Source organism: Globicephala melas, chromosome 4 (assembly GCF_963455315.2).
Source record: "Globicephala melas chromosome 4, mGloMel1.2, whole genome shotgun sequence".
NCBI classification, from domain to species: Eukaryota; Metazoa; Chordata; class Mammalia; order Artiodactyla; family Delphinidae; genus Globicephala; species Globicephala melas.
In genome coordinates this window covers 83,544,531-83,570,242 of record NC_083317.1, presented here as the reverse complement: position 1 = coordinate 83,570,242, position 25,712 = coordinate 83,544,531, and the positions used below count along the sequence as shown (strand labels likewise).

Below are 25,712 nucleotides of genomic sequence, written 5' to 3'. Positions count from 1 at the left end.
GGAAAGACCTTGCCTATATTTGCTTTCTGAAAGTCTCCTAAGGGGTGGGGCAAGTGCCGCTCAAACCCCAAGACGCTTTTCAGTGAATTCTACCACTTTTTCTGGAGGAAAGGACTTTCCACTGTGAATTCACTACAAATTCAAAGACCCCTGTATCACTGCTACAGGTGTTGCCTCTTACAACCTGCCTGTATACAATGATGACACTGTAGTTATATTTTACGAAAAAAGAAGGGCCTTCTCTGTTAGATACACAAAGTAAAGTCCCTAACAGTAAAAAGATACGAAGTCTGAGATCTGCTTAAAAATATTCCAGAATCCCCTTCTGCCAAAAACATACAGGGAGCAGGAAATAGCGGGCGGGGGTTGGGGGAGATGAAACCAGATTGACAAAAATGCGGATAATTGTTGAAACTGGTTGATGGGCCCTTGGCAGTTCATTATAAAATTCTTTCGCATATGTTTCAAATTTTCCATAATAAAATTTAAATTACAAATGGACAAGAAAATAGAAAGCTTAAGCAGAAACAGGAGTTACGTAACTGAAGAGTTTTTCAGAACACAATCTCCCAGTGGTCTGGGAAAGTGGCATACTCAAAAATACTCCTGAGGGAGTCTATTTAAGGGACAATGACTCCAAAGAAAAACCAATATCATAAGATACAATTTATTGTTATTGTACCTCAATATTTGAGATGTGCTTTAAAGTAAACATTTTAAATTAAAGAGGTAAGATCTGAAAGAAACAACAGAAGTGAGTTAAGCTAACCATCCCCCCACCCCCCGGTCCCATCTTATTTTTTAAATGAAGAAACGGAGAGATTGTGACCTTGCCTGTGGTCACACAATAATTTAAGTGTGGAGCCTGGGTCAGCCCTGGATCACTTGACTCTAAGAGGGCAAATGTGATGGAGTTTCTAGACCCTTGGCCTTGAGGAGCATTGGCTTCTACCACCCGAGACGTTGACTAGTGTCTCTCATCTTGGGAATCTGTGGAGGATTGTCCAGCCTTCCAACAGAGACATTTTCACCTGCCTCCTGTGGTTACCAAAGGAACAGGACTAAAATCTACCATTTGTTTTTCCAAGAATAGAAATGAGCTGGTTTGCCTTTGGCCCAGATTTTGCTGAGACAGCCTGGCCCCCAGCCAGGGAGTGACATGGTTATCCTTGAAGACTTCCCAGTGAAGGAACCTCATGACCCAACCTGGCCAGCTGCAACAGAGCATGAGGGTTTCTCAGACTCAGTACTGACCCAGTGCATGGAGATGACCTCAGACACACCCAGCTTTTAGTGATGCCTGACACCTGTGGGCCATGCGCAGTTCAGCCTCAGTTATGCTCTGTACCAGAGGAAACACACAGACCAGCCCTTGCTGCTGGCAGGCCCTGCTACCCACTCCTGTAGAGATGGGGTGGGAAGGGAGTGTAGGAGCTCTCTGATCTAAAGGAACACCTCCCCCTGCAGTGGAAAGGAAGCTGCCTCAGCCCTACATGCCAAGAGCTGTTTCTGCCAAATTCTAGCTGGGCAACCACAGCAAGAACATGCTGAGCCTTAGTATCCACACGTGTAAAATGGCTTTTCCTTCTCCAGGAACAGTTGGGCATGGCCAGTGATGACCCACTGAGGTGGTGGTACCTGCTGCACCCTGCAGGCCCCTCTGTCCTGTGTGGAGGCTTCCTGCTTCCTGCTTGCTATTTTTGATGCATGTAGATTAGGGAGAAACTTGTCTCTCTGTAACCCACACAAGGCAAAGTGAAGTAGTATTTGAATTTCAACACAATTTCTATCCTAAGCAAAGTTACAGATAGATCTGGGGAAAACTTGTCTCTTTTCTATCTCTGTGATTATATGTTACCCTGGACCCACAGTGCTAAAACTGCAGGAAGTATCCACAAAGGTCTCCTAGGTGATGGAGTACAGCCCAGCACATCCCATTGGAATTCAGTTGTAGGCAGCAAGAAACACCTCTGTGTTGTCCACCCCCCAAACCCCACACCCCCATCTGAGAGAAATGTGGGCTCTGGGGCAGGACCCTTCCTACTAATTGCATCCTCCTCCTCAGGGCAGAGGGCAGGAAACTGGCTGATAAAAGCTGATGCAGTCTAACTGTTGCAACTAGTAAGGAATATACGGCAGTGAAACCCTTAGCCTCTGCTTTTGCTGTTCTGAAATTTCAGTCACACTGGGATTTAAAAGACTCAAGTATGGTCTGAGGGAAAAGGAACCAAAATACTAAATAAATAAATAAACAAACTACTTAATTAATAAGTTAAGGCGTAAAAGTATGATCTGACCCAAGAGGGAAGGCAGACCCAAGTTTGACAGATCCTGCTGCATTACTATTGAATACTTTGCCCAGGGAATCTGGTGGGCAGAAAGGATGGAAGGGTCGGTTGTTAGCTGAACTAGGAATGGGACCAGGATCTCCACTCAGCCACTGCTCGTGACACTAATGAGAGCACCAGCTGTGAGCCAGCCCTAAGAAGACACTTTACAGATAACTTGTTTAATTAGTTAGACAATGTAAAGGAAGGCACCCTAGCACTAAAATGAAACTCCTCCAGCCCAGCCTGCCCTCCCACTCCCACAACTAGAACAGATGTGACTGCTGAGAAAACACGTGTGGACCAGAGGCTCTGAGGAATCAGTTGCTGGGGTGGTTCAAAAAGCACCCTGGGGTCATGCTGTGTTTCACTTCTCTTTCTTACTGGACAGGTTAGAAAGAACACAAACCCATTTTACTTCTTCTACTGCCTCCTGTGCTACAGGGATGCTTAACCTGAACCAGAAGACTTAGTATTGAAGTTTGTCCATAAATTAACATTGAGTAAGAGGCACTTGAAAAGCAGATGGAAGAATTTTTTAAGGAGAAATTTAGAAGATTTTAAAAACCAAGAACACTAAAAAATGTCCAACTGGGCTTCCCTGGTGGTGCAGTGGATAGGAGTCTGCCTGCCGGTGCGAGGGGACACGGGTTCGATCCCTGGTCCGGGAGGATCCCACATGCCGCAGAGCAACTAAGCCCGTGAACCACAACTACTGAGCCTGCGCTCTAGAGCCCAGGAGCCACAACTACTGAGCCCGTGTGCCTAGAGCCTGAGCTCCACAAGAGAGGCCATCATGATGAGAAGTCCGTGCACCGCAGCAAAGAGTGGCCCCCACTCACCGCAACTAGAGGAAGCCCGCGTGCAGCAATGGACACACAATGCAGCCAAAAATAAATATAAATAAATATATAATCTTGTCTTTAAAAAAAAAGTCCAACTTCCTTGTAGTCAAATAATGTAATTAAAACAGCAATAGAATTTCTCATTTCATCCATAAAATAATACACAATGCTGGGGTTCTGTTCGAAAACTAGTACTTCTGCATAGCCTTGGGGAGTAAAGCTGGTAGTGTCCTTTCAGAAAGTAGTTTCACAATATTTTACCCAGTGATTATTGTGTAGATTACATACTAAACCCCCTATATACATCATCTTATTTAATCCTCAAAACAACTCTAACAGCAATATGGAGCTAGATTTGCAATAGCTGGTCCAAGGTCAAGCAGAACCAGAATTTGAACCCAGCTCATTCTAAACTCCAAAGCCCAACATGGTAACCATTACAATACAGAGCTTCAATACATAGTCATCAAAATCTTCATAACCTTTTACCCATTCGTCCTATATCTGGAAATGTATCCTGAGAAAATAACAAAATAAAAACTTTATACATAAAAATGTGGACTGGAATATTATTTATAAGAGTGAAAAAATGGAAGCAATCATGGTATAATTATGAATACCATGTCACAGAAAAAGATTTAAGATGTAATTTCAAGAACATAAAAATCACATGTATGGTGAGATTGAAGCCAGGTTCAGAAAGAAAGAGGAAAGCAGGTGGAGTGTGTATGCACATGGGTACAGGCATATGAGAAAGGAATACAAGAAATAGTTGTTTTAGGGCTTCCCTGATGGCGCAGTGGTTGAGAGTCCGCCTGCCGATGCAAGGGACGCGGGTTCGTGCCCCGGTCTGGGAAGATCCCACATGCCGCGGAGCGGCTGGGCCCGTGAGCCATGGCCACTGAGCCTGCGCGTCCAGAGCCTGTGCTCCACACGGGGGAGGCCACAGCGGTGAGAGGCCCGCATATAGCAAAAAAAAAAAAAAAAAAAAAAGAAATAGTTGTTTTAGAGTGATGGAATCCTATTTGGTTACTCCCTTTAGTTTACATAGAGAAAAGTATGCTCTGGTAGTGTTTATTTTTTATGCTAATAGAACTTTATTGAAGTATAATTTACATGCAGTACAATGCACAAATATTAAATGTACACGTTGATGAATTTTGACAAACACATAACTAATGTAACCACTAAACAGATCAAGATATGAAACATTTCCATCACCCCAGGAAGTTTCCTTGTGACCCCTGCCCAGGCCCTGTAACCCTCCCTCCGATAAACATATGTGTTAAAGACCACACGGGTGCCTCTGTCCTCATGACCCAGAACTCAGGGCTGGCAGAACACACTGTACCCTGAACAGCTACTCTCTTAACACTATTGGGGCTCCAGGGAAAGACTTCTCCACATCTCTTGGTCTATATCCTCAAAAGAAAAGGCGCACTGCATCCAAATGCTATGATGGCTTGTGGGCTGTGCCACTGCTGGTATCAGGGACAGACGCTGCTTCAGAGTGCTGGGAGGATTTGAGCAGCGGAAGTGCTTAAGTAAGAGAAAAACAAAGCAATTAACTTGTCAAATTCTTCCTCTCACATGGCATGAATGATGTAGATTCTTTTTTTTAATTTATTTTTTACATCTTTATTGGATTATAATTACTTTACAATGTTGTGTTAGTTTCTGCTGCACAACAAAGTGAATCAGCTATATGTATACCTATACCCCCTCCCTCTTGAGCCTCCCTGCCACCCTCCCCATGTAGATTCTTATATAATGAAATATGTCCAGTACTACTGAGCATCAACATTCTCACTTTTTTTCTTCCAATTCATGATGCAAATATATTCAAATTTTGAACTCCTTGAACACAATTACATTTTACTTAGATCACATTTACTTTAGATCACTGCTCTCAATGGAGCTCAAATTATGTGAAAATCTCAATTATAACAACATAGTGCATTTGCTGACATGATTAGAAAACAAATTTTATGGGTTAACTAATGCCTTATGGGTTACGGATATCTTTTATTACTCATCCAAATTTCAGTGGCCCATCAACACAACACTCAGATGCATGCAAAAATTCAATGTATTCATCTTTGCTATTTTCTGATTTTTAGTCATATAAAAACCATACCTTTATATACTTTAAATCTTGTTCTTATGGGGGTGTGTTTATCAAGTTAAAAGAATAGTACTTTTTATTTAAATGCCACATATGGGCCTCTATTTGTACTCTTGGCCCAGGCTCTGCAAATACCTGTTTAAAATTGCTTTGAGAAGTGATATTATTAGGCATAAGGATTTCCGTTTTTGAATGCTTATCCAAATCCCTTTTCTTTCTTTTTATTACAAAAAAAATGTTTAAGCTTATTAATTTCTGTTGACATCTCACATGTGCCCTTGCGTGAGACAAGCAAGGCACCAAGGTGGAAGCTTTTATGCAAAGGGTCTCCTTAGCAACAATAGCTGGAGATGACATTCTCCTGCAGTCCTTCATAACTCCAGGAGAGGCAAACCAGCTCTGCCGCCTGGGGCATATTGAATAAAAAGCAATCAAAGCCCTGCAAGAAATTAAGAAACTCTGTGAAAATACCTAATCCCTCCCTCTGTTAAGGCTCTCAAATTTTAGCACTAGGTTTCAAAGTGACCCCACCTGCATTTTAATCAATACTGCCCCAGAGCAGTGCTCTCAAATTACAATGATAAATCACCTGTGCTTTAAAATGCAGATTCTGATTTAGTAGGCCTGGGGTGGAGCCAGAGATTCTGCATTTCTAAAAAACTCTCTTGATGCTGCTAATTCAACTGAGAAGCAAGCACAAGTTGAAGTTCCAAGACTTTAGACCATTCTTGTTCCTTTCCCATTGCTTACGAAAATGCAGTTCAGGGAAAAAAAAAAAACTTTTTATTTAAGTTGTTCCCTAGTGCTTCTCCTATCATTCAATAAAAATAATCATCTATATGTATGCAAAGTATATTTGAAACTGAGGCCTAGCTGGTGTAAACTTTTGGCCTACATTTCCTGCTGTGTTGATTTTAGGATCAGCACCCTGGGAAACAAGCCAACCCTACCTTTAGCACTTGTTTTACCTCTCCTTCCAGCACCCCCAAGCCCTACCCCAGTGCTCAGTGTGGGCCCCTTAATGCAGCGGTCCCCAACCTTTTTGGCACCAGGGACCGGTTTTGTGGAGCGGGGGTGGGGGGGGTGTTGTGTGTGTGGGTGATGGTTCGGGCGGTAAGGTGAGCGATGGAGATCAGCAGATAAAGCTTTGCTTGCTTGCCTGCCGCTCACCTCCTGCTCTGCGGCCCAGTTCCTAACAGGCCTCGGACCGGTCCTGGTCCACAGCCCAGGGGTTGGGGACCCATGCCTTAATGCCTATCCTCTCATTCTAGGACCACTCCCAGCCCGGCATTCAGTCAAGTCAGAAGCAGTGTCTTTGGTAAAACAACAAAATATGGTCTAATGTGATGAGATGAGAAGACTAGTTATGACTAATGCTCATTCGACATGGCATTCTTCCAAAAGTTTCTGCACATACATTTCTTTCTAAAGCTCTTAGAGGAAAAAATATCTTAACAAAGGAATCAAAGTGGTAGGATCTTAGACATTTTAGCAATACGATGGATACACAATTTTATTTTTGTTTAAGAAAAAGCCCTGGAGGCTCTGGCTAAACATTCCTGCCTTCCTCTCTCAGTGTATTCATTCATTCAGGTACTATGGAAGCAGAATGAAAGAAACTGGACTTGCATCCCAGCTCTGCCACTAACCAGCCCCTCCACCTTCAGGTTCTCCCTCTGTAAAATGGGAGTGGATAATAATTAATAATGTCTCCTCCTAGAGGACTGTTGTGAGGATTAATACTACCATTTATTGAGCACTTTCTACCTACTGGGCACTGTGCTACATGCTGATGAAATAAAAATCATATTGTAAGGCAAGATAAGAAAAATTTAAACATAAAAATTTTCTCTTCCCTTTGGCCTCCTCCCTCCTTTCTAGTGTGCATTACGCATTAACCAGACCTCTCCAATAGCAGAAATACCTGCTCAACCATAAAGATCAATTTTTCTTCTTCTGGTGCCAGCCATATAACTCCTTAGAAGATAACATTCCTTTCTCAATCCCGTAAGAGGTCATGATGACCCACCACTCACCTTGTCCGTGCAGGCACCTTCGGTGAACTTTATGTAAAATGCCAATATATCATTTCCCTTAAAGATAGCAATTGGTGCAGAACAGACTAGTCAGACCACCTGCAGAGATACTGGGCTGCACCTAATGGAAGTTCTTAGCTTAAATATTTATTAATGACCTTATTAATATTACTAGCTATATTACTTGTATTCTGCCTATATTATAAGATTGTTTCTTGCATGACCAAATGTGTGACTAGGTGACTTGAAACGACTGACCAAATATATAGTTCTATAAGATCAATGTTTATACTAGTGTAACTCTAGATATGGGAAGAAGCAATAAGAGGGAACCATAACAGACTAGTAAGACAGCGGGTCCAGAGGATTCTGGCTATTGTTAGGAGGGCCTAGTCCAGTAATGGTGCATTGAGTGGCCTATCCAAAAATTCCACGCCTGATCTAAGAATGAGCATTCTTAGTGTCGTGGGACAAATTGGTCACGAAATGCCTCCCAAACTTTGGTTGAAATTAAGACTGAAAGGGAAAGGACTGTAAAATAAAGAATATTGTCCACCATCCAGTTCTGCAAGAATCAAGTCATTAGCCACTGCTGTCACTGACCAACAATACACTCTGAAAGGAATTCAAGGCGAAGATCAGGATGAGGAACTTTGTGCTCTGGGAAAACCGACAGAACTGGCCCTCAGCTAGTGAAATATTTCCAGAAGAAAATTTTATGAATCTGGTCCTTTCATCTTCCCATAATTAGAAAAGCACTAAAACCATTAACATTAAAACCATTAACTCAGAGATCTGTTCCTTCTACCAAGATGAGTGCTTGACTGCATGTACCCCTTGATCAAAATCACGTATGCACTAGCCTTGCCCCCTCCTTAGCTCTTCAGAGCAGTTCTCAGAGCTCTCTGAGAGACTGTCTCCTGGGTTATAATCCCCAGGTTGGTATGAATAAAAATTTCCATTTCTTTCTTAGATAGACTATTAATTCTTTCATTGACAATGCTTTACATACATTATCTAATTTAATTAAAATAACGTATGAAAGCAATTTGTATATAATAGATTCAACAGAAGCCAATTAAATTTATCATCCAGTTCTTTGAGCCATGATCTCAAGGATGCCGCAATAGATTTTTCTTGAACACCCGCATTACTGCCACCCACTGGTGATTTGCTTTGAAATGCTGCTCATAAATTCCCCACTGATGTCATGTGACCTCCTTCTCTTTCCCTATGAACTAAGTTTGATAGAACTTGTTATGAAGTTGGAAGAACTCAGGAGCAGAAGGGAGATCAGAATTAGACTGAAATATAAATAGTGATGTAGTGTATGATAAAAGTGGCATTTCCCATGGGGCCAGAGGGAGATTACAGATTCCCTCACTATCTGATAGTAGAGTATTCCTAGGAAACCTTTTGTAAGCCGAAAGGGCATAAAGCAAAGAAGCAATTACCTCAGTACACACCTTGCTAATCTTGCTAATAGATGCACAATTCAAAGCTATGGCAGCTTGATGCAGAGATGCTGAGTCTCGTTCCAGGGGAAGGAGCTTGGTGGTACCACTCTGCGTGTGCACTGCCTCTATAATGGCTCACTACTAAACAAATGTTGAACACTTTTTGCTTTTCTCCTAAAAGTGAAAATCTTCTTTGGAGTTCTTTTGGTTAGCAAAAACAGGTACTAACGTAGGTCTTTCATAAAAACAAAATGGCCAAAGCAAACTTTCGAAAAGCAGGGGATACCTGTACTCAGCAAATAGTGCTGGGTAACAAATAGAACTTGGCCATAACGGGACATCAAGTATAGTGATTAAGAGCCTGACCTCTGGTGTCACAATGCCTGAGTTCAAACCCTGGCTCTGCCACTTACAGCAGAATAATCTCAAGCAAGTCAATGAACTTCCCTGTGCCTCAGTTTTCCTGATTTGAAAATGAGGGAAATTATAATACATCCACCTAGTATGGTTGTTGTAAGAACTGAGTTAATGTTAGAAAACTTAAGAAAAATTCCCAGTATATAGTAGGTGCATGTACAGGTATTTTATTATTGTCAACAATGTTAAGTTGTATCCAAATTTCACTTCTTGCATCAAAATAAACTCCAGCCACATTAAATAATGAAATGACAGAATTACTAAAAGAAAATATGGGAGAACATTTTTATAATCCTGGAATTGGAACAGCCTTTCGAAGTATGACAAATCCCAATAAGAGTGATAGATTTACTAATTTGAAAACTACTTTGGCAAGGTAAACACACCTTTAACAAACTCAAAAGAAATGTAACCAACTGGAATATTTACAGCACATGTGGCTGATAAAAGGCTTATCTCCCTAGAATATAGAGAGCTCTTACAAAATTCACAAGAAATAGGTAAAGTGGGCTGGATGGTCCCCCTGCCTTCAAAAAGAAAAAAAAGAAAAACATACAGCCATGTCCTAATCCCCAATATCTGTGAACATTATCTTATGGAAAAAAGGGTCTTTGAAGACGTGATTAAGACTCTTGAGAGGAAGAGCCTATTCTGAATTATCCCAGTGAGCCCTGAATGCAATCATATAAGAGAGAGGAAAACAGGGGAGACCTTATGAAGATGGAGGCAGATATTGGAAGGATGCAGCCACAAACCAATAAACACCTGGAGCCATCAGAGGCTGGAAGAGATCAGAAACTCAATTTCCCCTAGAGCCTCTAGAGGAGGGGGGCAGGTACCTTGGTTTTGGATTTCTGGCCTCTAGAACTATGAGAAAATAAATCTCTGTTTTTTAAGCCATCCAATTTGTGGAGATTTGTTACAGCGACCATAGGAAACATAACGTCAGCCACAGACTGAGAACAGACAATTCACAGAAGAAATACAGCCGGTGAATATATATATAAAATGTTTAACCTCACTAATAAATTAATGTAAATTAAAACAGAATGAGTGCTTTTCTTCCTGATAGACTGGCAATTTCTTTAAAGATAAATAACACAGCATTGTTAAGACTGTAGGCAAATTCTCTATAGGTAAAGGTATAAATAGGTACTTTTTAAAAAGTTGATCAATTTGGAAATATCTGTCAAAATGTTAAATATGCAGTCTTCTGGCCAAGAAATTCCATGTCTAGGAATTTAACCTATGGAAACAGTAACACAAGGGCAAGATAAGTGAGTACTAAGATGTTTATTACAGTATTGTTCCTCTAGGGCAAATGTCCATTAATAGCGGATTGGTTAAATAAAAGATGGAATAGCTATACAACAGAATACTAGGGAGCCATTAAATATAGTCAGACAGATCTATATGTACTGACCAGAAAAAGGTTCAAAATGTATTAAGTTTAAAAAAAATAAAGCAAGATACAGAATAGAATGTTATCATTTATGTTAAGTTTATATGTATATATATATATATATATATATGTATGGAGGGCCTTATATATTTGAATGTATTTGCGATGAGATATTGAGGCAGAGATGGCTAGCTGCCCACTCAAAATTCACAGTTCCTCTTGCATACAGTAGCACTATCATTTGAAGGTGGCTGCCAGCCAGAAACTCCATCTCCCACTCACCAGCCCTACCTCCAGTTACTGCCATGTAGCTAGTGAATGCCAATGGGAGATGAGCAAAAATGATGAGTTGGGGTATTTCAGAAATAGGTGTGTCTTCACCACTGTGTCTTTTCCCTCCTGCAGGTGACAACTGCAAGGTGACAACTCTGAGCCAGAGGATGACAGACCCACAAGATAGAAGCAGGCAGGGTCCCTGAAACAGTCTGAGGGAAAATGGCCAACCGACCAGGGCCATTGTATTGGAGTGTATTTATCCAGTGAAATTTAGGGGTTGTTACAGCAGTTGGTGTTACCCTAACTTACAGGCGTGCATTCATTTTCTAATATTTTAAGTACATTTTATTCTCCTTTTAAAAAGAAAAAATGGGGGAGATAGTCAGTGGAAAAAAAACCCAACTTCTGACTCTCCCTGAACCCCTAACAATTAAATAGTATATGAGTCTTGATTAGCACATACTTTAATCAGTGTGCCATCTCTTGAGTTTCATTCCCTTAGCCCCATGAAATCAGTATTATACCAAGAAGTCGACTGATAGCATTCCATGAATGTAAGATTGCGGTAATGTCAGAAAGGCCATTTAGGTACTCATAAAACTTGCATTAAGAGACTCAAACTTTTGTTGTTGTATCGCGTCACAGAATAAAGTGACTGACAGCCAGAGTACGTAGGCAAACATTTCACAACCTTTTATAGTGGGAAAAAAAGAAAAGCAACAATAGTATATGTAATGCTATAAGTTTAGGATTCAGAAATCTTCATATTCATCTTTCCTATTACTTCCTCTCCTCACGATCAACAAGACTGTAACCTCTTATGATTTAACTTTAGTAAAATTAGGGCAATCATTTACACCTGCATTCAAACTCTGTAAGGATTTGTGTGCATGCTCAGGTGAGCACCTACGTGTTTTAAGAATGGAAAGCAAAATCTGATTAACAAGCTGTTCTTTCTTAAGTAGCAAATACATAGTAGCCCTTGCATGAATCGTGTCTCAACCAGAAAGTATACTGGAACAATGAAGAATTTGTTTTAAAAGCATACTTCTCCATTCAATAATTCCCCTCCCTTGAAGAAATAGGTTCTAAGTATAGATAAAGAGTAATGAGAGAGACAAAGACATTTGCTTTAATCACCTTTCCTAGTCTGTGCTCTAAGGGGAATAAATGTATTATAAACATTTTCAAGGAAAAAAAAAAAGGCCAGGGGTTGGGGAGGAATATATCAATAAGCCCATGCATGAAAGAAGCAGTCTTAGAAACAAGCAGCTGCTTCAGCTCTTAGAGCATCTGTCTTTTTTTTTTTTTTTTTTTTTTTTGTGGTACGCGGGCCTCTCACTGCTGTGGCCTCTCCCGTTGCAGAGCACAGGCTCCGGACGCGCAGGCTCAGCGTCCATGGCTCACGGGTCCAGCCGCTCCGCGGCATGTGGGATCTTCCCAGACCGGGGCACGAACCCGTGCCCCCTGCATCGGCAGGCGGACTCTCAACCACTGCGCCACGAGGGAAGCCCCGAGCATCTGTCTTATTGTCTTCCAAATACATGTAAGGCATACTTAAAATGCTGTTCCTTCTCACCCAGCCCACTGAAGAGAAGTGGTTTTCTTTTTTATTCCTAAACCACCAGTCTGTTATCAGCTGATGTGTCTAACATGAAGTCTCAGCATTTCAGATTTAATGCTTTTCTTCAGACTTAACATTTTTCTTCAGGAATATGAATTTCATAATCTGGATTCTCATTTTCATTTTATAAAAGCAATTATATTGGTTATTTTTAAAAAATAAAAACATACAACTAAATAAAAATAAGAAAAGTAAAACTCCTTACCATTCCTTCACCCCAAATTAAATAGTTATCTTACAGGTGTATAATAGTCAGTATATATATATGTATGTATAGACATATATGCTTTTAAAATGGGTTCATACTTACACATTCTATCCTATAACCTGATTTTTTCAAAATATTTGTTTATCTCTTTTTAATACGAATTTTCAATAAATGACCACCTACAATATTGTTAATAGCTGATTAATGCTTTAAATTTTAAAAGTCCTTTTAAACTCCTTAACAAACTTGAGACAGTATTGCAAAGTAATTTTTTCAATGTAAAATTGGTTAGTTAAACCATTATTCCTCTGAGAATGAGGATGAATAACAAAACATACGTAAGAGAAAGGCATCATTGCTCTCACAGTACCTTTTTTTGCCATATATTCTAGCCTGATGCAACTTCCTAGGAAATGGTGGTAAGCCCTCATCTCTGCCTCTGTGATCCGCACGAAGGTGCAAGGTAAGTATCTAGGGTCTTGCTGCCCACACCTCGTACACCAGGAGGCCATTGGATTCCGGGAATGGTGCCACTGCTCTCTCCTCGTTCCTCTCTCAGCACTGCACCTACATAAATATGTTTAATCCTTTCTCCTGGCTAATCTCTCTGAAGTTCACTCAAGGGCATGTCATTGCTGAGAGTTTATTCTTTGGATTAATGAGTGTTCACAGGATTACAGGCCCAAAAGATTACCAGATCTCCTCACTGGGAAACTGGGGAATGAGGAAGTCAGATAGAGAGGGAAATCCTAAAGTTGATGAGAATCAGAATGTTTTTTCTTTTTCAGAGGAATCACATCATAAGATATACATCAGGGCTTCCCTGGTGGCGCAGTGGTTGAGAGTCTGCCTGCCGATGCAGGGGACACGGGTTCGTGCCCCGGTCCGGGAAGATCCCACATGCCGCAGAGCGGCTGGGACCGTGAGCCATGGCCGCTGGGCCTGCGCGTCCAGAGCCTGTGCTCCGCAACGGGAGAGGCCGCAACAGTGAGAGGCCCGTGTACCGCAAAAAAAAAAAAAAAAAAAAAAGATATACATCAGGCCACTGCATATTTAAAATAAGATAATAGACAAGGATAAAAATTTTAAACGATGCTCTTCAGAAAATGTATTCCAGGCCACAATTCTAACCCCTCTCCAGGTTGCCAAGGAATAAAATCTAGAGAATTAACAATGCAACCAATAGAAGTCACTACCTAAACAAGCAACATACATTGGCAGAGCAAATGGCAACATTTCAGATCCTGAGATGGGATGTAGAGTATCTCTTGAACTACTTCTAAAGATCAGGTGCAAATACAATGTCAGGATTCTAAATGAAGGATGTTCTTTGCCTGTTGTAATCTGACCAAGACCCCACTTAAGTACCACTTGAGTTCACCTTTCAGAACTGTGCCATGCAGAGTGCTATATTCAGAAAGAGGCTGCTTTTTCATAATGCATTTTATCTTGGTTCTTCATGCTTAATGTTTTTGCTTATTGATGTTCTGCTCCAAGATTTAAAGGAAGGGCACAATGCAAACTATCCAATAAGTAAGTATACAATAAGTAACTTATCCAATAAGTTCTGTATACAAGCTTCTAATTTTTATTTGTATGATTCAAGCTAACATTTCAGAGTAAGGCTTGCCGTTGGCCAAGGAGAAAACTGGAAAACTTTTTTCACCAAAAAAAAAAAAAATTAACTGTTTACTTTTAAGGAGAGGGTAAAATTTATACATTTTAAAATACGCAAATCTGAAGTATACATTTTAATGAGTTCTGGCAAATGGATACATCCATGTAACCCATACCCTTTTCAAGATATAGAACATGTCCATCTATAGAAAGTACATTCATGTCCCTTCACAGAGAACCTTTGTTCCTAATCCCGGGGCAACCACTGTTATGATTTTTCAGTAGAGACTAGTTTTATCTGTTCAAAAGCCTCATATAATGCAGTCATACAGTATACACTCTTTTGTGTCTAGCTTCTTTCCCTCAGGATGCTTTTCAGATTCATCCATGTTGTGTGCACCAGTAGTTCATTCATTTTTATTGCTGGGTTGTATCCCATCATCTGGATAGTCAGTTTGTCCACTCTCCTGCTGATAGACATTCAGATTTTTTTTTTTTCCCCAGTTTGGGCTGTTAAGAATAAAATTGCTACGAACATTTATGTACAGGGTCTTTGTGTGGACATGTATTTGCATTTCTCTTGGATAAATACCTAGGAGTGGTATTGCTGAGTCAAAGCAGAGGTGTATATTTAACTTGTAAGAAACTGCCAAACCTTTTCCAAATTGGTTATATCAAAAGGTTTTAAGATTAGAGGCTGCTCTCTTTAGCAATCCACAGAGCCAGTTCTTTATTAGTGTTAACTGCATGTGAAGTACTTTAAGAAAATACCTAAATTAAGAAGAAGAAATATTAATTTAAATTTAGATTCTAAAACTTAAGAAAGCTCTTTTTCTTCCCTACCGTTAAGTATTGAGAATATGTTGACTCTGACCAAATGCAAAGTCTGAAAGTCTAATACAGGGCAGCAAATAAAGCAGTTTTCAAACAACAGTTTATTACATAGAGCCAAACTTCCTCCCAAATGGTTGTACCAGTTTGGATTCCCATCAGCATTATAGAAATGATTCCCCATATGGAGGCTCTTTTTCATACTAAACATTAACTTCTTCAGCCTTTCAGTCAGAAGCAAACAGCCATGAATGCTTAGCTGGCATCACAGCATCTAGGAACATTAAAACTATCCTTGCTAACCACATCCATCCACAATGGCAGTGTGCATGCAACTACACACACCCAGTGATGACCCTAATTACACACCTCAGAGATACTGAGGGTTTGGTTACAGACCACTGCAATAAAGTGAATATTCAATAAAGCTAGTCACATGAATTTTTTAGTTTCCTCGTGCATATAAAAGTTATGTTTACACTATACTGTAGCCTATTAACTGTGCAATAGCATTATATCTAAAAAAATGTACATGCTTTAAAAAATCATGCTAACATTTTAACCATTATCTGAGCCTTCAGTGAGTCATAATCTTTCTCAAAAGTAACAAAGATCACTGATCACAGATCAGCATAACAAATATAATATAATGAAAAAGTTTGAAATATTGTGAGAATTACCAAAATGGGACACAGAGACATGAAGCGAGCAAATGTTGCTGGAAAAAATGGCACCAATAGACTTGCTCGACACAGGGTTGCCACAAACCTTCAATTTGTAAAAAAAAATACAAATATCTGTGAAGTGCAATAAAGCTAACTGCAATAAAATGAAGTATGCCTGTATATCTTTTTGCAGCTTACAGAACTCTAGGGAGAAGCAGACTGTAAAATCTTAGAAACTTTATACATTTGGATCTATTATATAAACAAACTATACAGCTCTTATAATTCCTACATTCCATGCACTGACCTTTATCATTTGACCAAGATCAAGTATCTACTAAAGGACTGTATTTTCTTTATGTTTAACAACAGATTCTGAAATAACTGGGTACTGTACTAGGTAACTCTCCTTAGAAAAGAGCTGATTATTTCAGGAGTAATGGCAATGGGAGATGAATGTTTCCCCCATCTTCTCCCTAAGAAACTACAATTACAGGTATTAAAAAAATAAAAATTTTAAAAAGCTTTTCTTAGCACTTCTAGGTGGCAGAGTAGGAGGACTACTCCTACTCTGTAGGAGCTCACCTCCCCTCACTAACACATCAAAAATACATCTACATATGGAGCAATTCTCACTGAAAACACACTGGAGACTGGCAGACTCTTATACAACCAGAGCTGTAAGAAAGACCCACATGGAGCAGGGTAGAAGGGAAAAGAAGACATCAGGTTGTGACTGCACCCCTGGGAGGGAACACAAGAAAGGAAGGGGGATTACATGGGCTTGGAGATCTGCTCTGGGGACTGAGTGGTTTGAACCACTTAATGGACATCCCAGCCCTGGGATCTGACATAGGGAAGACATGTCCCCTTAGCTGGTTTGAAAACTCCTGGGAACAAGGTGGGAGGAAGCAGACTGAAATTGCCCAGGATTCTGGCTGGTTTCCTATGACTGCCCCAATGACCACACCAGCCCAAGCTGGCCACTCTTGCTCTGTGGTGCAGCTCCACACTAGGCAAGAGCTGCCCCAGCTGATGGGAGAGTACAGTTGTGGGGGATGGGAGCCAGCTCAGACCGGCCACAGCATCCGAATGGGGCAAGGGAAGCTATTACTGGTGCTCGTGGAGAAGGCAGATCCAGAGCAGTCTGAACTCTGACTGATGTGACAGGACCACCCTAGCACACACCCCGGCCAGCACCAGGTGCCCACGCTGGCCCCTCTTGTTCTAGCACTGCTCCCCTCTGGGGCAGAGTTACCAATGCTGGGGGGGAGAAGGAAAGCACACACTTACAGAAAACAGAACCAGCTCAGACCTAACCCTCAGGGCTTCTGCTCCAGCAATTTGGGATCAGATCCCACACACAATAGGGTGGTGAGGGTCACTGAGCAGAGGGGAAGTCCTGCCTCACACCTGGCTCTGGCTTCAGCCTCTCTATCTCCAGCCCCACCACCTACCAAGGTGCTAGCTACCAGCACACCCTGAGGAAAGATGTGACTTGGGCCCATGTCAGATCCAGCTCTCCCACCAAAGCCACTGGGCACATGCAGTGCCCAGTGTAAGGATGCTCCCACACAAGGACACCCCTTCAAGACCAGGATAGATAACTGTTTCACCTAATTTCATAAAGACAGAAAAAGTTAAGCAGAATAAGAAGACAGAGGAATTTGTTTCAAATGAACAAACAAGGAAAAAACCCTGAAAAAACAACTAATGAAACATAGATAATTTACCAGATAAACAGTTCAAAGCATTATAATAAGAATGCTAATTGAACTAGGGAAAATAAATGAACACAGTGGGACTATTAACAAGGAACTAGAAATAAAAAAAGAACCAGTCAGAACTGAAGAATACAATAACTGAAATGAAAAACACACTAGAAGGAATTATCAGCAGACTAGGTGATACACAAGAACACATAAGTAATCAGGATAGAATAATGAAAATCACCCAATCAGAACAACAAAAATAAAAAAAATTTTTTAAATAAGAATAGATTAAGGGACCTCTGGAACAACATCAAGCATAACAATATTTGCATTATAGAAGTCCCAGAAGGAGGAGAGAGAGAAAGGAGTCAAAAATGTATTTCCCAAACCTGAGGAAGGAAACAGATATCCAGGTACAAGAAGCAAAGAGTCCCAAACAAGATGAACCCAAGGAGACCTAGACCAAGACATACTGTAATTAAAATGGCAGAAGTTAAAGACAGAATTCTAAAGGCAGCAAGAGAAAAACAAAGTCACATATAACAGAATCCCCATAAGACTATCAGCTGATTTTTCTGCAGAAATTCTGCAGTCCAGAAGGGAGTAGCATGACATATTTAAAAATGCTGAAAGGGAAAAACCTACAACCTAGGATACTCTACCCAGCAAGATTATCATTCATAATTGAAGGAGAGATAAAGAACTTCTCAGATAAGCAAAAATTAAGAGTTGGTCATACTAAACTGATACTAAAAGAAATGTTAAAGGGTTTTCTCTAAGTGGAAAAGAAAAGGCTACAACAAGAAGTATGAATCTATAGAAAAGGAAAAATCCCACTAGTAAAGGCAAATATACAGTGAAGGCTATGTATCAACCACTTAAATAAGTTGGTACAAATATTAGAAGACAAAAAAATTGTAAAAATATAACTATAATATATGGTAAAGGGATAAACATGAACATATAAAATATGACATCAAAAACACAAAACATGAGGGGAACAAAAAAATGTAGATCTTTTAGAATGTGTTTGCACTTAATGACTAACACTTTAAAATATATATATATATATATAGTTATAGGTCAACATATATAAACTCCATGGTAACCTCAAATACAAATTCTACAATAGATACACAAAAACTAAAAAGAAAGAAGCACATGCACACCACTAAATAAAATCATCAAACCACAAGGGGTGAAAATAAAAGGAGAAGAAAAAGAACAGAGAAGAACTACAACAACAAAACAAGTAGCAAAATGGCAATAAGTACATACCTATCAATAGTCACTTTCAATGTCAATGGACTAAATGCTCCAGTCAAAAGACATAGGGTAGCTAACTGGATAAAAAAACATGGCATCTTCTGCTGCTTACAGTAGATTCACTTCAGAGCTAAAAACACACACAGACTGAAAGTGAGAGGATTTTAAAAGATATTTCATACAAATGGAAACAACAAGATAGCTGGGCTATCAATACTCATATTAGACAAAATAAGACTTTAAAACAAAGTCTAGGGCTTCCCTAGTGGCACAGTGGTTAAGAATCTGTCTGCCAATGCAGGGGACACGGGTTCAAGTCCTGACCCGGGAAGATCCCACATGCCACAGAGCAACTAAGCCCATGCGCCACAACTACTGAGCCTGCGCTCCAGAGCCCATGAGCCACAACTCCTGAAGCCTGGGCACCTAGAGCCCATGCTCTGCAACAAGAAAAGCCACCACAATGAGAAGCCCGCACATCACAACAAAGAGTAGCCCCCACTCACCGCAACTAGAGGAAGCTCACGCACAGCAACAAAGACCCAATGCAGCCAAAAATAAATAAATAATTAATTAATTAATTTTAAAAAAAAGTCTAGAACAAAGAAGGGCATTATATAATGATAAAGGAATCAATACAAGAAGAGGACGTAATACTCATTAACATATATGTACCCAACATAGGAGGACCTAAATACATAAAGCAAGTACTAACAGATAGAAAGGGAGAAATTAACAATAATACAGTAATAGTAGGGGACTTTAACACCTCACTCACGTCAATGGACATTATCATCCAGACAGAAAATCAATAAGGAAACAATACTCTTAAATGGCACATTAGACCCATTGGACTTAATAGATGTCTACAGGACATGCCATTCAAAAACAGCAGAATACACATTCTTTTCAAGTGCACATGGAACGTTCTCCAGGATAGATTACATGCTAGTCCACAAAACAAGTCTCAACAAATAGAAATTATATCAAGCATTTTTTCTGACCACAATGGTATAAAACTAGAAATCAATTACAGGAAGAAAAATAGGAAAAACATAAACACGTGAAGACTAAACAACATGCTACTAAAAAACCAATGAGGGCTTCCCTGGTGGTGCAGTGGTTGAGAGTCCGCCTGCCGATGCAGGGGACACGGGTTCGTGCCCTGGTCTGGGAAGATCCCACATGCCGCGGAGCGGCTAAGCCTGTGAGCCATGGCCACTGAGCCTGCGTGTCCGGAGCCTGTGCTCCGCAATGGGAGAGGCCACAACAGTGAGAGGTCCACGTACCGCAAAAAAAAAAAAAAAAAAAAGGGGCAGAAGACCTAAATATACATTTCTCCAAAGAAGACATAGAGATGGCCAAGAGGCACGTGAAAAGATGCTCAACATCACTAATTATTAGAGAAATGCAAATCAAAACTACAATGAGTTATCACCTCACACCAGTTAGAATAGGCATCATCGGAAAATCTAAGAACAATAAATGCTGGAGAGGGTGTGGAGAAAAGGGAACCCTCTTACACTGTTGGTGGGAATGTAAACTGGTGTAGCCACTATGGAGAACGGTATGGTCCTTAAAAACCTAAAAATAAAATTACCATATGACCCAGCAATCCCACTACTGGGCATATACCCAGAGGAAACCATAATTCAGAAAGACACATGCGGGGCTTCCCTGGTGGCGCAGTGGTTAAGAGTCCACCTGCCAATGCAGGGGACATGGGTTCAAGCCCTGGTCCGGGCGGATCCCACATGCCGTGGAGCAACTAGGCCCATGTGCCACAACTGCTGAGCCTGCGCTCTGAAGCCTGTGAGCCACAACTACTGAAGCCCGTGCATCTGCAGCCCACGCTCCCCAGTGAGGGGGGCCGCTGTGGTGACAGGCCTGTGCACTGTGGCGAGGAGTGGCCCCCGCTCTCCGCAACTAGAGAAAAGCCCATGTACAGCAACAAAGACCCAACGCAGCCAAAAATAAATAAATCAAATAAATTTATTTAAAAAAAAAGAAATGTGAAAAAAAAAAAAAGGCACATGCACCCCAATGTTCATTGCAGCACTATTTACAATAGCCAGGTCATAGAAGCAACCTAAATGCCCATCAACAGACGAATGGATAAAGAAGATGTGGGGGCTTCCCTGGTGGCGCAGTGGTTGAGAGTCCGCCTGCCGGTGCAAGGGACGCGGGTTCATGCCCCGGTCTGGGAGGATCCCACATGCTGCGGAGCGGCTGGGCCCATGGGCCATGGCCGCTGAGCCTGCGCATCCGGAGCCCTTTGCTCCGCAACGGGAGAGGCCACAGCGGTGAGGGGCCCACGTACCGCAAAAAAAAAAAGAAGATGTGGTACATATATGCAATGGAATATTACTCAGCCATAAAAAGGAACAAAACTGGGTCATTTGTAGAGACGTGGATGGGCCTAGAGACTGCCATACAGAGTGAAGTAAGTCAGAAAGAGGAAAACAAATATCATATGTTAACGCATATATGTGGAATCTAGAAAAATGGTACAGACGTAACAGTTTGCAGGGCAGAAGTAGAGACACAGATGTAGAGAACAAATGTATGGACACCAAGGAGGGAAAAGGGGGAAATGAATTGGGAGATTGGGATTGACATATCTACACTAATATGTATAAAATAGATAACTAATGAGAACCTGCTGTACAGCACAGGGAACTCTACGTCACTTTGCTGTACAGTAGAAACTAACACAACATTTTAAAACAACTATACCCCAATTAAAAAAAAAAAAAGGAAACAGGAGAGAACTTAATAATCATCCAAGTCTACCTCCTCGTTTAAGAGATGGGAAGCTTCACCCTGAGAGAGGCCCAGTGATCTGCCCAAGATCTTTAGTGGCAAAGGGCCCAGGGACAGGACCAATAATACATTCACAGGTTAGATGGTGTTTTCACCCACATTATCTTACAAGCATACTGAGCTGGGTGGGGAAGGATTATTAAAATTCCCATTTTCCAGCCTGAGGTGGAATGACTTGTCCGGAGCAGAATTCAGATTGAGATGGTCACACACCCCGTCCACTGCTCTTTCCTGCACCACAGTTTCTTGCACACGTTGGTATTTAGCTCAATCATCTCAGCATTCAATATATTTCAAACTACAAATTCTGGTTTATTTTATCCTATCTTCATCAGTATGTCACATTCGGCCTTCTCTGGTAGGATTATACTGACCTTCTGTCTTAAAAAAAAAACCAGTTCAGTGGCCACATTTGGCACCAGAAACATTTTTTAAAACTTAATGAGGCTCCCCATACAAATCATCTTCACAAAATATATCACATGTGTATCATTCCAGATGTATATTATTGCACTAAACACACTGAACCAGTGTGCTCAAAGAGCAATAACAGCTCACTAATTGAAGCAATATTTATCATATAAATACCAAAAAGGCAGTTTTAGCAAATGCGTGGAACACTGAGAAAAAAACTTCCTGACTTCAATAAAAACTGATTTGCATTCACAGAAGGGTCTCAAAGTGAAGTGAGCAACAGAGAGAATTATCGGGATAATTCTAGTCATCTAAATCCAAAGGATCTGAACCTGAATGTGTTTTTTTATTTGAGGAGGTCCAGGGAAGGGGTGGGGGAGAAAATGTTAAGGAGGAATTTCCTTGCCGCTGTCTCAATGTTCTCTTACGGTATAGGGCCTGTCTTTCCACCACAACCCTTATTTCAGGAGGAAGGCACGCATGTTTTGCTCCCCATTTTGAACTCATGGAAGAGGATTAGAATTGCTCAGTCTCGTGGGGCTGGCAGAGGTTTCTCAGTGGGGTTCACCTGGGGCCGGGCGACACCTCCAGGCCGTACTTCTATAGAACAGGCCAGGGAGCTGGACTGCGCCCCGGCCCTCTACTGTGCCCTGCATTCCGGCACGCTGTCTCGTGAAGGACCCTCCAGTGGCCTGACAGCGATTTCTGCTGGAAAGCACCGGCCTTCGCTTCCCCCGTTCCCTCTCCTTTCTCAGTATCGGGTCAATCACTACACAACTGGCCACCCCTGCCCGCGGTCAGCAGCGGGTAACAGATCCTAACAGCCAACTAGCCCCGGGTTTAGCGCTCAACAGACTCGGCAATTGCCTGGTGAAGGCTGTTGCCCCATGGCCTGCTCCGGCCCCGCCAGACGCGGGGGACGCCCAAGGCCGCGAGCGCAGCACCCCAGGGACGCCTGTTACAGAGCAGCACCGGAGGCAGCGAGGCCCACACGCTGGGCAGGCGCCCCTCGACCATCCCAGGGCTGCGACGGAGGGCGGGGTGGGGGGAGACCAGGTCCCAGGCAACGCGCCCACCCTCCATTAATAAAACTTAGAATTAAGCGTCATTTACCGACACGAGCGATCACTGTGGTCAGTCGCCGGGTGAACTCCTGAGGGGCCATTTCTTCTTTTAACCAAAACAGCACTTCGCTGAAAAACCACTCGGTATAAACAAAACAAAGCAACACAAAACTGTTTCCACTGATGCTATGGATGACTTTTTAAAGGCATCTCTTCGCGAGGATGCTCGGCCCTCACTCTTCCTCGCTCTCCTCAGGCACAAAACGAGAGTCACTCCCAGCCAAGGCCAACTCTCCAGGGCCGCGCGGTTAGAGGACGCCAGCCACGCCCCGGAGGGGGTTATTTTAAAGATGAGGTGGAGCGGCTTTTCCAACTTGACAACTGGCTTTACGAGAGAGGGAAGCGGCAGTTCCGGAGAGGAGAAAAGCAAGTCGCCCCAATCTCGCTGTAACGGCGCTCTGGCGTCGCGGGCCGAGGGGGCGCATGGGTTTCTGGATTTGTGGTCAGATGTCCTGCGCTGCCGCCCGGGAAGGTCGCGCCGGGATGAAGGATGCTCTGTCAGCGCGCAGGGGGCACGCGGAGTCAGCGGGTGCGGAAGGCAGAGGAGCTGAGGTGTTCAGGACTCAGCTGTGCAGCCCACCCAGCGTCGCCGCGCGCCCTTGCGCTTCCCGCCTCCGCGCCCACCTTTCCCCGCCCGGGGGCGGTTCCCGAGGCTCCCGGAGAGGCGCGCACGCGCGAGAGCACCGCCCTGTTTCGGGTGGGGCAGGTGCGCCCATTCCTCTAAGAATAGGGGCGATTCAAGATCTGTCCTCCAATTGTGGGAGACGAGACAGCAAGTTTGGTGCGCCCGCCAGCACCGGGGTTCTGAACGCCAGATGCTCGGTTCCCTGGCTTGTCTCTCCTCCTTCCCCGCCAGGTATCTGCGGAGAAACCTAGGCGAGAAAGGGACTGGTAGGGAGTTCTGCGGCCGCCCCGCTGGGGCTCTGGAAGGAAGGCTGTTTGAGGCCCAGCTGCCCGTCCCATCCACTGACTCCGGGCTTGGGGGAGGGGCGGTGGCTGGAGTTTTTTTCCCCCTGTTAGCGGTTGTCTCATTCAGTTATCAGCGTCCACTGGACACACTCGCATTTAGAGCCGGGGGCGCGGGCTGTGCACCGACCTGGCTCCGCACGCGTGTGCGTACGTGTGTCTCCACTGTGTGGGCCTTTTCCTTTGTGCAGCTCCTCCCGTGCGCCCCCGCTCCGTCTGCCAACTGTCAGGCGCGCCCGTGCGCCCTCCTGGAAAGGCTCTGGCACAGCGGCATTGCGGAGAGCATCGGATCCGCAACTATCCAGTGGTAGACGCTGTCCCGGGGCTTCCTTAGGTGGCTCCAGATACTACCTGACAGACGGACTAACCGAATTCAGTAGAGCTCCACGTGAAAAGCCTGAGCAAACGAGAATCTAGTCAGGTTGTCCCCCAGTCCATTCCTAAAAGGGGGGACCCTGTCGCGAGAGTGCCAGGACCACCCACAGGTTCTGAGCCAATTCCGGGAAGCTCAGCTTTCCTCTTTGGCATGTAAAAAGCCAAACCCCAAACAAACACCTCGGATTCAATTTCTAGTAATAGCCACTCATCCCAGGGGTTTGGGGACGTTTTAAAATGCTTTCTGCTAACAATTGTGGGCTGTGGTTAAGAGATGATGTTAGTCCACCTGCTACGTGAAATTTGTGCAGAGGTTCTTCTCTCCTGTGATGTTTGGGCTCTTTGCACTCTGCCTGCACAAGTAGAGCAACCATTTTCATAGCAACCTCCTGCGAGAAATTCAGAAAGGGGTTAAAGACCCAAAGGAGTAAAACAGCTTTGGGTTGTGTTTCCACGGTAGTATCTGGCTCTTCAAGGGTCACAAGTATTTTTGAGAAACCAAATGAGGTGTTTTCTGTTGGTAGTAGTCAGTACCTGGTGACCAGTCAGAGCCAACTGTGAACTGACCCCTAGAAACCAGCATATTGCTAAGGAGACTGATAATGTGGGACATGCTGGACTTTGCAGATCCAGTGACCTCAGCTTCTCAGATTAAGCCAGATTTTATGGGTAAGAATCATGGATGGAAGGGACGGGAGAATGGGAAGAGCAAGAAGAGTCAGGTGAAGCTTATGAATAGGAATGAGAGAGGAAAGAAATAGAAAGGAAATAAATCACACTCAGAAGGCTGGTCTCCTTCCCACATCTGTACCTTCACAGTCTTCAGAGGTTTCCATGGAGATGAACTGGCTGACTTTATAGCAAGATGTAACAGGCAGTGGCTGTCCTCAGAAACCAGTTCTGTCCCCCCATTTCTAATACACGCTCTCCTGGGGCCTCAACTGCTTCACCTGGGCTATGAGAGGGTGGGTCTGTGATCTCCAAGTTCCCTTTTCCAGTTCTGAAATCCTGTAACTGTAACTAAGAAGAAATGAGTGTAGTTTTCAATAGCCCATACCTCCTTGTTCCTCTGAGAAAACAGTTACTATCTCCATTGCTCTTGTGAATATGGACATGCTTCCTGCCTTCTCTCCTTCCCTGCCCTCCTCCCTTCTGTGCCTCTCTTTATCTTTTCTAATTATGATTTATTTCCTGTCTGTGAC

General features: G+C 42.7%; 1 protein-coding gene across 1 annotated transcript in view; it reads right to left on the bottom strand.

Annotated features, from left to right (window-relative positions):
* MCF2L2 (MCF.2 cell line derived transforming sequence-like 2) overlaps positions 1–23,790 on the bottom strand; it is a 219,525-nt gene extending 195,735 nt beyond the window's left edge. The window contains exon 1 of the mRNA XM_060298371.2: positions 23,159–23,790. Within this exon, the coding sequence (XP_060154354.1) occupies positions 23,159–23,210 (52 nt within the window). The 5' untranslated portion in view covers positions 23,211–23,790. The remainder of the gene's footprint in view (positions 1–23,158) is intronic.
* Between the last annotated feature and the right edge of the window lie 1,922 nt (positions 23,791–25,712).